We start from the raw sequence: 12,962 nt of genomic DNA on the forward strand, positions 1-12,962 counted from the left end.
TTTGATAAACCTAAAACATTAGCATTAATAAACTTGTACATCTATATTTTTAGAGATGATTAGATATGCTTCAAGTCACATTTCCTAAAATTCTCAGGTCCCCGTGAAGTCAAAAAATTTTCGATTTGCAAAAAATATAAATGCCCTGTGCCATGTCATACATTGCTGAAGATTACAGCAGCCAGAAAGCCGACTACATGACATCAGGCGCGATTGTGGGCTTTTCCATAATGCCTTAGGGTACCGTCACACAGTGCAATTTTCATCGCTACGACGGTACGATCCGTGACGCTCCAGCGTCGTAACAATATCGCTCCAGCGTCGTAGACTGCTGTCACACTTTGCAATCTACGACGCTGGAGCGATAATTTCATGACGTATGTGCGATGTAGAAGCCGTTGGTTACTATGCACACATCGTATACGATATATGTTACACCATGCAATCATGCCGCCACAGCGGGACACTAGACGACGAAAGAAAGTTTCAAACGATCTGCTACGACGTACGATTCTCAGCGGGGTCCCTGATCGCAGGAGCGTGTCAGACACTGCGATATCGTAACTATATCGCTCGAACGTCACGAATCGTGCCGTCGTAGCGATCAAAATTGCACTGTGTGACGGTACCCTTACAGCTATCACATTGCATGGTCTATCGCAGCCAGTCGGTTCAGCTTATTAGACAGAGGGATTGGAAAAAGGTGTTGTTTGTGGTGTACTATTGCAGCGTTGAAGACCTTGCACCAATGGGTTGCCATGAAGGCCGGGGGTCTGCTTGAGACCCCCGTGCCTGTCATTACAATACTCCTGTGAAAGCCAGCGTTTATCTGACGTTCATAGATCATGATTTTCACATACATAGCAGTTCTGACGATTGCAGCTTCATGTCCCCTAAGGGGACTATTTAAATACAGTAGCAAGAAAAAAAAATAAAGTTTTTAAAAATAGGAAGATGCAAGCTCAAAATATCTCTTGCCCCATTAAGAAAATTTAAAATAAATCTAGACATTTTGGTATCGCAGCATTTGTAAAAGACTGATCTGTTAGAATGACAACCAGAGGCCTGAAGCAGACCTCTATGGTTGTCATTGCCAGATTGCGATGAGCACCGTCCGGTGGTCGGTGCTCGTAGCAAGTGAGCATTTCTGCTACACACAGGCGATCTGATCATCTTCTGTGTGTAACAGAGGCGATCAGAGTACTGCAGCTTCTAGTGTCCCTTGAAGACTAATGAAGCAAGGGAAAAGTTAAAAAAAAAAAAAAAAAAGAAAAAAGTTTAAAAAAATCTTTAAAAATATAAAAGTTCAAATCACCACCCCCCTTTCGCCCCATTCAAAATAAAACAATAAAAAAATCAAACCTACACATATTTGTTATCGCAGCGTTTAGAATCGCCCGATCTATCAATAACCTGATCGCTAAATGGCGGAACGAGAAAAAAATCTAAACTCCAGAATTACATTTTTTTGGTCTCCGCTTCATTGCAATAAAATGCAATGACGGGCGATTAAAAGATTCTATCTACACCAATATGGTATCAATAAACATTTCAGCTCGTTACACAAAAAATAAGCCCTCACCCAGCCTCTGATCACGAAAAATGGAGATGCTACAGGTCTTGGAAAATGGTGCCTTTTTTTTTTATTAAAAAGAACCTAGACATGTTTGGTGTTTATGAACTTGTAATAACTTGGAGAATTATAATGGCAGGTCAGTTTAGCATTTAGTGAACATGGTGAAAAAAAAAAAAAAACAGCTGTGGAATAGCATTTTTGTTTTTTGCAATTTCACCGCACTTGGATTTTTTTCCCCTGTTTTCCAGAACACTATGTTAAAACCAATGGTGTCGTTCAAAAGTCCTGAAAAAAAACAAGCCCTCACATGGCCATTTTGATGGAAAAAATTAAAAAGTTATGGTTCTGGAAAGCAGAGGAGCAAAAAATGTAAATGCAAAAATGAAAATACCTATTTAATATGATTTACTATAAAGCATTGCTTCTAGGAGAGACTGTAATGTCATACAGTTACTATATTGTATATTATATATCACATTTGGGAATTGATATTAATAAACTCCCCCACATATAGGACCCCGTACGCTTTAATATACTGCTATGTTATCTATCTGTTGGCACGGTGTAGTAATTCTAGAACCTGGCCCTTTTATAACATGTGCTGTGTTCTCCCCACGATTTTCAGGTTCTGTTAAGCCCGTTGGAATCCCAGCTATTAGAGGGCTTTCAAGTAGAGGTGGCACTTACTCTCTGACCCCAATTCGTATTCCCCTTCAGTAATGGGGAACGTTTATCTATAATGACTGCTATTATGGTAAGAAAATGTGTTTTATATTTCTAAGTTTTGTATTTTGACAAGCCTTCAGATATTTCAATCCAAAGATAGGTTTTCCTGCGTACGTAGCACATTCCTAGGGGCTGTTTGAAAAGACCCACTTGTTTTGGATGAATCCTATAGAGCCTTTCAAGATGCCATTTGCTATTGAGATTATTGTTGTGATAACTCTCGACTTGGCTGCTTTACATTAAAAGGGTTGTCCATTACTTTTATGTTGATGAGTAGTGATGAGCGAGTGTACTCGTTGCTCGGGTGACCTCCAAGTATTTGACTGTTCGGAGATTTAATTTTCATCACGGCAGCTGAATGATTTACAGCTACTAGCCAGGCTGAGTACATGTGGGGGTTGCCTGGTTGCTAGGGAATCCCCACATGTAATCAAGCAGGCTAATAGCTGTAAATCATTCAGCTGCCGCAATGAAAACTAATTCTCCGAGCAGTCATAAATACTCGGAGGTCACCCGAGCGTACTGAAGGTCACCCGAGCATGCTCGGAAAAACAATGAGTACACTCGCTCATCACTATTGATGAGCTTTTCTTAGAATAGGCTATTAATATTAGATCGGTGGAGATGCAACACCCGGCTCTCCCACCAGTCAGCAGTTATCACCTCCAAAGGGGGTACTTGGAGTAGAACACCCCAGCTCTGTACACGGTGTAGTGGCCACTGTCGAGTACTGCAGAAGGACTCCTTTTCTCCTCAATAGGAGCTGCTCTGCAGTACCTGGCAGTGGCCACTAAACAGTATACCGCACGCGTGGTCCACTCCGTACACCGTTTACATCTGGCCGTTGCTGGCAGTGATAACCATTTATAGGTGGGAGTGCTGGTGCAGGCCTGACACCCAATCTGGTAACCTGTGGATATATCATCCGTATAAAAGTAGCAGCACATCCAGTGAATTAGAGTTCGCTTGAGAAGGATGCCATCTCCTCTGCTAACCACTGAGCTCCTGTAGACCAATAGTCAACAGTGAAGGAATTGCACACCTAGAGGCGCTCAGGGATGCTTCATATATGAAATACTGATAATAAATCCTATCCATTGGTTGCACTGTGGTAAGTACAGTATAACGTTAACGTTTCGGGTGAAGAGTGAAGACCCTTCACCAGACGTATAGGCTCTGTTTACTGCATATAGGTCAAGGGGATCCAGGGTACAGGGCAGGATTCCCCCAAACAGGGCCAACTGCAGGCCTTCATGTAGCTGGATCCTGGTTGTCTGTTTGGGGAATCCCACCCTGCATCGTGGATTCCCTTGACCTATATGCAATGAACATAGCCTATACGTCTGATGAAGGGTCTTCACTCGAAATGTTAACGTAATACTGTACTCACAGTGTAACCAATGGATGTGAAATACGGACAAATCCTACTTGAAGCATCTAGAAGAGCCTTTAGGTGTGCAGCTCCTTAAACACCTGTAATGTCTCTTTTGGCGCTCATACCCATGGCACTGCTGTATACGGTGACACACAGGGGTATAATAGGAGTCATAGAATTGTATACACTGTATTACAAATCCACAGTAGGTGGATGCATAATAAGATCTACCACAAAAATATTGTGATCTCAGCAAATGTTGGTTTTTGTGTAATTCCTAGTGATGGGCGAGTGTGCTCGCCACTGCTCAATACTCGATCAAACAATTTGGTGCCCAATTGAGTGTCACATGGTTCTCGGCTCCCTCATCTTAATCTGAGGCACTCAGCACTGAAGCTGGGAATATTCTCTCTCTGTGTGTTTGTTTCTGTCTCTTCTCTGTCTGTGTCTTCCTCTGTTTCTGTCTCTCTCGCTCACTCTGTGTCTCTCTGTCTCTTGTCTCTTGACAATTCCATGACTGCTTCATTTCTCGAGTGCAGATCTCATGGAAAAAATGCTCAGCTGCTTCATTGACGTACATTATTATGCTCAGTGCTCGAATCGAGCACCCGAGCTGTCTACTGCTCGCTCATCACTAGTAATTACTTTATACTATTGTACTTTGTGTCAATTTCTCATAGATCTTTGTTTACTGTTATTTAATAGTACCGGTTTTTGCATTACTAAAACACTGTCCATGTGATAGACAGCCGCAGCTGCAAAACTGTACTGCTAAGGCCAGTGTTAATCACATGAATAGACAGATTTCATTCTTTAGTATATACTTAAGCTGGGAAACTTCTATAGTTGGATATCGTGATCACAGTCTGAAAATGGCCACTTATACCAATATCTTCGTATACCATCAAATAAGTGGTAGATATAGTTGGATTTATTGGTTTGGAAATCAAAAGGCCAATTTGTCAGCAGAATATTTTAAAGGGAATCGATCAGCTGTTTTTTGCTAATCTGAGAGCAGTATGGTGTAAGAACAGAGACCCTGATTCCAGCGATGTCACTTAATGGGCTGCTAGGTGCAGTTCTGATAAAATCCTTATTTTCTCTGCTTTAGATGTAGCGGTGGTCAAAATTTTGTTCGGTGTGTAACGCCGCCCACACCCCTGATTGGAAGCTTGCTGACAATACACAGGAAGCTGCCAATCAGTGGTGGGGCGCTGTTACACCGATTAGCTGGACTACATAGCACAAGACACTTAGGCTACTTTCACACATCAGGTTTTTGCCATCAGGCACAATCCGTCGAATGTCGGGAAAAAACGGATCCGTCGCAGATTGTGAAAAACAGATGCGACGGATCTGTTTTTTTGACGAATCCAACTAACTTATCCAGATAATTGGATAAAAAAAAATTGGAGCATGCTCCGTTTAAAAAAAAATATCGGAATCCGTCATTTTCCGGATCCGGCACCTTCTGGCTCCCATAGGCTTCCATTCTAGCAAAAAGCCGGAAATGCCGGATCAGGCGCTTCCAGCTTTTTCGCCGGAGGCAAAAAACGTTAATGTGTATGTATTTTCCAGATGCAGGAAACGACATGGTTGAAACGTAATACAAGTCTATGGGAAAAAACTGGATCCGGCGGCATCTTTCTCCGGATCCAGTTTATTCAAAATTTGCCGGATTGAGCCTGACGGCGAAAAACCTGATGCGTGAAAGTAGCCTTAGTCTGGCAGTGATAATCCCCTGCTGATAAAACACTGATTGTATTGAAACTACCTCAAGCTGCTGAAAAAGTGACATCCCTGGAATCAGGGTGTCTCCTTCATGTTATTTTACTCGCAGATTAAATGTTAATAACCTGTTGAATGATTCCCTTTTAATAGTGCAGTTATGGGCTACCAGCCTGTATTGCCCAGTGATCACACTTGTGTAAGGGTACCGTCACACAGTGAAATTTTGATCGCTACGACGGCACGATTCGTGACGTTCGAGCGATATATCTGTGACGTTCGAGCGATATCGCAATGTCTGACACGCTCCTGCGATCAGGGACCCCGCTGAGAATCGTACGTCGTAGCAGATCGTTTGAAACTTTCTTTCGTCGTCTAGTGTCCCGCTGTGGCGGCATGATCGCATGGTGTAACATATATCGTATACGATGTGCGCATAGTAACCAACGGCTTCTACATCGCACATACGTCATGAAATTATCGCTCCAGCGTCGTACATTGCAAAGTGTGACAGCAGTCTACGACGCTGGAGCGATATTGTTACGACGCTGGAGCGTCACGGATCGTACCGTTGTAGCGATCAAAATTTCACTGTGTGACGGTACCCTAAGCTTTTTACCTTTTCTTGAAACTGGTTAAGGACTCTAATTTATAACCAAACAAATTACCTGTCATTTACAAACATGACAGGGAAATCGTCAGCAACTGAAATTCACAACACAATCTCCAAGTAGCAGCACAGATAATGCCATAAATATCTTGTGACCGAGTATAGCTGAATCATCATTTTTTCCTTTTTTTTTCTTTTGTGCCTCATTTCGGGGTTGGTCAGCAGAGCTTTAAAAAAAAAAAAAAAATGACTTCACATTTAGGCTATGTTCACACGTTCCTGATTTCCCTCCTTTTTTTTCAGGACTAAAAACCGCAGCTCTTGGCAGAAAACGCAGGTCCTTTTTTTTGGTGCGTTTTTTGATGCGTTTTTTAATGCGTTTTTTAATGCAGTTTTCTATGCAGTCTGTGTGTTTTCTAGGAAGTTTTTTAGGGTTAAAATGGCTGAAAATACCCTAACCCTACCCCTACCCCTACCCCTAACTCTATTCTAACCTTAGTGGAAAAAAAAATTCTTAATTTTTTTATTGTCCCTACCTATGGGGGTGACAAAGGGGGGGGGGTCATTTACTATTTTTTTTATTTTGATCACTGAGATAGGTTATATCTCAGTGATCAAAATGCACTTTGGAACGAATCTGCCGGCCGGCAGTTTCGGCGGGCGCACTGCGCATGCGCCCGCCATTTTGCAAGATGGCGGCGCCCAGGGAGAAGACGGCCGGACGGACAACGGGAGGCCGGGTAAGTATAAGGGGGGGAGATGAAGGCACGGGGGGTGGCATCGGAGCATGGGGGGGTGGGATTGGGGCACGGGGGGGCAGCCACACTGCAGCGGTTCTGCACCACAAACCGCAGAAAACCCGCAGATATTTTTTTCATCTGCGGGTTTTACTGCGGGTTTGACCTCGCAATGGAGGTCTATGGGTGCAGAACCGCTGCAGTTCCGCAAAAAGAAGTGACATGGTCCTTCTTTTTTACCGCGGCTATTCAGTGCGGCTTTTTTCGCGATTTTCCGCAATGTGGGCACAGCACTTCCTGTTTTCCATAGGGTACATTGTAATGTACCCTGCATGGAAAACAGCTGCGGACCCGCAGCGGGAAAATCGCGGCGATTCCGCATTAAAAAAAGGATGGTGTGAACATGGCCTTAGAGTGACCATTGTTTTCATTTTATCTTATTCAGTTGTACACCAGAAAATAAGCAACTTGTCAGAAATATTTATTTAGCTGAAATCTGATGAAAGTCAGACAGTTGGTGCTCATAAGATTTTATGGAGGAGCATGAGGCAGACACAGACCTTTTTCTGCTAGTTCTCCGAAATGATAGTAACAGTTCTCCATAAAATCTTATGAGCACCAACGGTCGTCTCCTTTCCTATTAGTGGGGAAGTCTGTGTTCACTAAAGACAGATTTTACCCAAGAATTCAGAATTGTGAGAATGATCAGTCCAGAAGGAGAAAGCGAATTTCTCTGACAAAATGTATTACTAAGTTTCTTATTTTAATTTGTACTATTGATTTATTAAATAAAAATGAAAGCGATGGTTATCCTTTAGTATTAGCACGTATGCCATGAGTACTTCTGTGTCCGTTGATCTTTTTCGCTATGAGTACTTCTGTGTCCACTGATCTTCATTCTTCCATTTTTTTTTTTTTTGTCTATTTTCAGAAAACATTGAGACTGCGAACACTTTCTATCTGCCAGCTTGTATCGAGTGTCATAATATGACTGACTGCATTGTCCTCCTCTTTCAGCAGTGGTCCATGCTCAATCATTACTGCATGGGAGAAAGAAAACCAATGTGCCTTCTTAATTCATTCAGTCCATTATGGTGCTCTGAAGAAACCTCAGCCGTTGGATGGTGCCGCACAATTCACATTGCACTATTATTGTATATATTAGGTTGTTTCTCATAATCAGATTCTGCATTTCTACATGCATACAACTGTGATTTTTTTTTTTAAAGGGGGTTGTCCACTACTAGGACAAACCTTTCTTCAACTAAATGTTCAGCCCCAATAATATAATAAGGCCTATACTCGCCTCCCGTGTCCGCTCCGTTCCTGCGGTGTCAGCACTCGCTCTCCCCGGGGCTGTTATGCGGTGGAATGACATGTGATGCCCAGCGCCCAATCAGCGCTGGCGTCACGGTCTCCACCTTCGGACAAACTGAACATAAAGAGGAAGTCCGGAATCGGCTGCAGCTCATCCCTGACTTCCTCTTCATGTTCCGTTTGTCCAAAGACTGTGATACCAGCGCTGATTGATCGCTGGGCATCACATGTCATTCCACCGCATAACAGCCCCGGGGAGAGCGAGTGCTGACACCGCAGGAACAGAGCTGGCACGGGAGGTGGGTAAAATAATAGCCTGTATCAAGGCCAAATACTTAGTTTAAGAAGGGGTTGTCCCCTTAGTGGAAAAGCCCTTTAAGGCTTTAGATGGGGGTAACGTAAAAGGTGATGGGATTGAACCAACATACGGGCAGTTTGGCCAGAATTTTTTTTTTTCTTTTTAATGTTGTATGTTACAGATAAAAACTGTTTGTTTGATGCATTAAAGAGTTCATGATAAGTTGCTTTGTAGGGCTTTTTTTTTGTAAGACCCGATTCTTCTGAAAGGTAATTCTCTGCACAAGAAAGCATAGTTCTGTAATAAATATTAGTTACTGCAGGTAGTTTACATCATTGTGATATTGCATAATGGACAGCAGTTGCAATCTTGTGCGACTTTAAAATAAACTTTGTTATGCCTATGGCCTCTTGTCTTTTGTGTACGTTTTCTAACTACAGATCACATGCACAGACTTAAAGGGGTATTACCATCTCCAATATCATATCCCCATATGTAGTAGGTGTAATAATATTAGCAAATACATCCAATTACTAAATGTAGTATAGTTCTTCTGATTGGCAATGACATTTACCCAATGTGCAGGACATATCAGTAACTTAGTTGATAGTGGTCATAACCATGGATACCTGACTATCACCAGTATGAGTGGTTGTAAAAAGATGGATAACTAAGCTACTGCAATACCCTGCACATGCTGTAAGCAACATAGCTTATCAGAAGAACTATAGAACATTTCTAAATGGAGGTATTTGCTAATACTATTATTACACCTCCTGCATATTGGGATAGGACCTTGGAGATGGCAATAACCCTCTAAGGTCCATTTAGATGGATTTCCGCTTATCATGTGCCCAACGACTAGATAAAAGATCTTCACACATTTACTGGCCTGTTTACACAGACAAAATTAATACTGATGGGAACATTACAACAGTTAATATAATAGTTTTTTAGCCATACAGCGTAATGATATTAGCAGCACATTCCCTGTTTACACGGGTGATGTGCTACCAATAATGTTTTTCTCCTACGCCTCATTAGGGGACACAGGACCATGGGGTGTTACGCTGCTGCCACTAGGAGGACACTAAGCAAATACAGAAAGAATATCTCCTCCCCTGCAGTATACACCCTCCTGCTGGCTGTAAGTGAACCAGTTCTTGCTTAGTGTCTGTAGGAGGCACTTGGGTCTGCTTTCAGGCCCCACCATTTTTATTTTCATTTTTTACTTTTTATTCTATTTTTTCCCTTAACGGAGTGAATGGGGGCGACGGATCCTTTCTAGGTTCCGATCTCCCCCGAATCATCAACAGGAAAGTACGTGGAGCGTCCCTCCCGTATCCTTTCCTGCAACGTTGGATGCCAGCCCTGAGCTCACCTTATGGGTGACGGTTCCTTCACGTTCCGATCTCCCCCCTCCATAGCAGGCGACCACATGGAGTATCCCTCAATCTACCTCTCCTGGAGCCAGGTGCATAGCCGGACATAAATATGTATGGCGACCGTGCAGCCCCCCACTTCATCACCACTAATATAGCGGATGACGCAAGGCGGCAGAAGCTCTCCACACCCTCCCTGACTATGGCGATGGTAAATTGAGCACTAGCCCGCCGCATCTACCGTGAGAACACAGCGGGGGCCGAGGCGCTGGGAGGTCCTGGTCCCCGGGGTATGAGGTCCGCACCTTAAAGCCCGGGTCCGTGGGTGTTCCGCAGTGCGGCAATTCAATGAAGGAGTGTGGCTTAAGAATGGCGCTAATAGCTGTCCCGGCGATGCAGGGCGCAACCCCAGGTTATTAAATTTAGACCCGACTTTTCCCCTTCATGCAGGCCAGAGTTTTGACCACGCCCACTGGCAGTTACCGCCGCTAACTTTCTGGCGCTTCTCATTCCCTGAGAAGCGCTCTCACTTGATCTCGGCGGCCATCTTGGTACACCCATAGGGCTGATGCTGCAGCGCTGCTCCAGCCTTTTGAATCCCAGCCTTCAGGACGAGCGATTTCCGGGCATACACTACCTCCCCTGGGGACTCAAGACACAGGACTTGGGTAAGCTGCAGAAACATAGCTTAACCCTTCCCCTGTTAGTAAGCGCTCTCAAGGATATGCTATGTCTCAATCAAAGCCTCACAAAAAGTTTGGGAAGACCCACACTGTGTTCTTCGCGGCATATACCTCTTGTAAGGTGTCATTAAACTGGGGTCACAATAGTGCATTGTGCACAGCTTGTGAACCGGTGACTGCTCAGGAACCACCTGTTACTAATACCGAACCCAGTGAGCCTAGTCTTCCTGAGTGGGCTACCCCCTTTTCCCGGTCTATGGCATCTCTGGCAAAAGCGTTAGACTCGGTCCGAGACCCTTCCTCTAGCCAGGGCACCATTATGGACAACGCTTCCGATCGTCAGAACCCCTCATACTCCAGGGGTCGTACCTTGCCAAGGAGCTCTTGCTCTTCCAGGAAAAGGACTAATGCCATATCCCCAGACCATCACCGGGTTTTCGGGTTCTGAGAGCTCCATTTCCCGCTCCTCTTCCATTGGGGCCAGTAGAGAATTCACGGTTCTGGATGGAATCACTTCGTTCTGTCATTGCCTCCATGGAAAAGGCGACTTCCTGGTGTCTATCGACATCACCTGATGTGTACCTCCACATTTCTATTTTACCTTCTTACCAAAGGTTTCTTCACTTCGCAGTTTAGGAAGATCACTTTCAATTCGTTGCTCTGCCCTTCGGCCTCGCCATTGCCTCCAGGGTATTCACCAAGGTCATGGTGGCTGCCGTGGCCATACTCCACACCCGAGGAGTGGTGGTGCTACAGTATCTAGGCGATATCCTCATCAAAGGCCCCTCTTTCCGCACCTGCGAGGAGGCCGTGTACTGGGTCATCGAATTTCCCTTCTAGGAATGATACGCAACTCATCCCGGGGGTTGATTCTTCTTCCCCCGGAAAAGATCTTGGTTTTACAGCGAGAAGCTCTGAAGCTCTCTCACCCTCGCACTCACTCTCTGCGATTCAGTACGAGCATTCTCGGTAGGATGGTAGCAGATATGGAGGCGGTTCCATTTGCTCAATTACACCTCCGCCCCCCTACAGCATGCCCTCCTGGCTGTTTGGGACAGGAACCTGTTCTCCCTCGACCATCTGTTCCTCCTTCCCTGGCAAGTCAGACAGTCTCTCAGGTGGTGAACAGGGAAATCCTCCCTTGATCAAGGGAAGTCATTTCTTCCAGTACATTCGTTAGTTCTGACAACACATGCCAGTCTTCTAGGCTGGGGAGCGGTGCTCCTTCATCACACTGCTCAGGGCCACTGGTCCCCCAGGAAACACGTCTTTAAATCAACATCTCGGAAATTCGGGCAATCAGGTTGGAATTCCCTCCCTTCCGGGCGGGTCGCCCAAACAAGATTCTGTCTGACAACGCCACTGCAGTGGCATACATCAGCCGCAAAAGGGGGAACCTGCAACCATGACTAAGGTGGGCCACATCCTCCGATAAGCCGAGGAAAACTGCTCTATGATTTCTGCAGTTCACATCCTGGGAGTGGACAATTGGGAGGCAGATTTCCTCAGTCTTCAAGGCATCAACTCCGGGAAGTGGTCTCTCCATCCGGAGATCTTCCACCAGATCTGCTGTCGTTGGGGAATTCCGGATGTGGATCTGATGGCCTCACGGCTAAATTCCAAACTTCCCGACTTCACAGCTCGGTCCCACAATCCGGCAGCCATCGGGGCAGATGCTCTCGTACTCCCGTGGCATCATTTTTGGCTTCCGTACATATTTGCCCCGCTTCCTTTACTGCTGAGTCATCAAGAAGATCAGAAAGGAGGGAGTACCGGTAATCCTGATTGTGCCAGATTGGCCGCGCCGGGCGTAGTACGCGGAACTCATTCAACTAGTCGCCGACGTTCCCTGGCTGTTACCGAATCGCGATGACTTGCATCTCAGGGCCCCATTTACCATGATCAGCGCTAGAAAGTCTTCATCTACGCGTATTTATCGTCGCACCCGGAAAATCTTCTCATGGTGCAACGACCGAGGATGTTCTCTTTTTTTCCATTTTCGAATTCTTTCAAACGGGTTTAGACTTGGGTCTTGCCCTTAGTTCTCTCAAGGGGCAGGTTTCAGCCCTAATCTGTTCTGTTCCAATGCAGGTTTGCAAGCAGAATACAAGTCAAGACATTTAGTCAGGGAGTCTCCCATCGGGTGCCCCCCTATAAGATGCTGTTGGAACCATGGGTCCTTAATCTGGTCTTCAGAGTTTTGCAACAGGCTCTTTTCAAACCTCTACAGGAGGTTTCCCTGTCTTTTCTTTCATGGAAAGTTGCTTTCCTAGTTGCGGTCACTTCTATTAGACGAGTCTCCGAGCTTTTGGCTTTCTCTTCTCAAGTTCCGTTCCTGAATTTTCATCAGGATAAGGTGGTGTTGAGAACATCCCCGTCTTTTCTACCGAAAGTTGACTCCTCTTTTCATCTCATTGAGGAGATTGTCTTTCTGTCACTCTGTCCAGCACCAGTACATCGCATCGAGAAGGCCCTTCACACACTGGATTTAGTGAGAGCTCTTAGGAAAAACGTCTCACGGATAGCGTCT

The 12,962-nt window shown here is 44.9% G+C and overlaps 1 protein-coding gene across 1 annotated transcript in view; it reads left to right on the forward strand.

Annotated features, from left to right (window-relative positions):
• LCORL (ligand dependent nuclear receptor corepressor like) overlaps positions 1–8,772 on the forward strand; it is a 159,417-nt gene extending 150,645 nt beyond the window's left edge. Inside the window, exons 8-9 of the mRNA XM_069744690.1 lie at positions 2,202–2,330; positions 7,684–8,772. Coding sequence (XP_069600791.1) covers positions 2,202–2,296 — 95 coding nt within the window. The 3' untranslated portion in view covers positions 2,297–2,330; positions 7,684–8,772. The remainder of the gene's footprint in view (positions 1–2,201; positions 2,331–7,683) is intronic.
• Positions 8,773–12,962: the final 4,190 nt, after the last annotated feature.

Source organism: Ranitomeya imitator, chromosome 1 (assembly GCF_032444005.1).
Source record: "Ranitomeya imitator isolate aRanImi1 chromosome 1, aRanImi1.pri, whole genome shotgun sequence".
Taxonomy (NCBI): domain Eukaryota; kingdom Metazoa; phylum Chordata; class Amphibia; order Anura; family Dendrobatidae; genus Ranitomeya; species Ranitomeya imitator.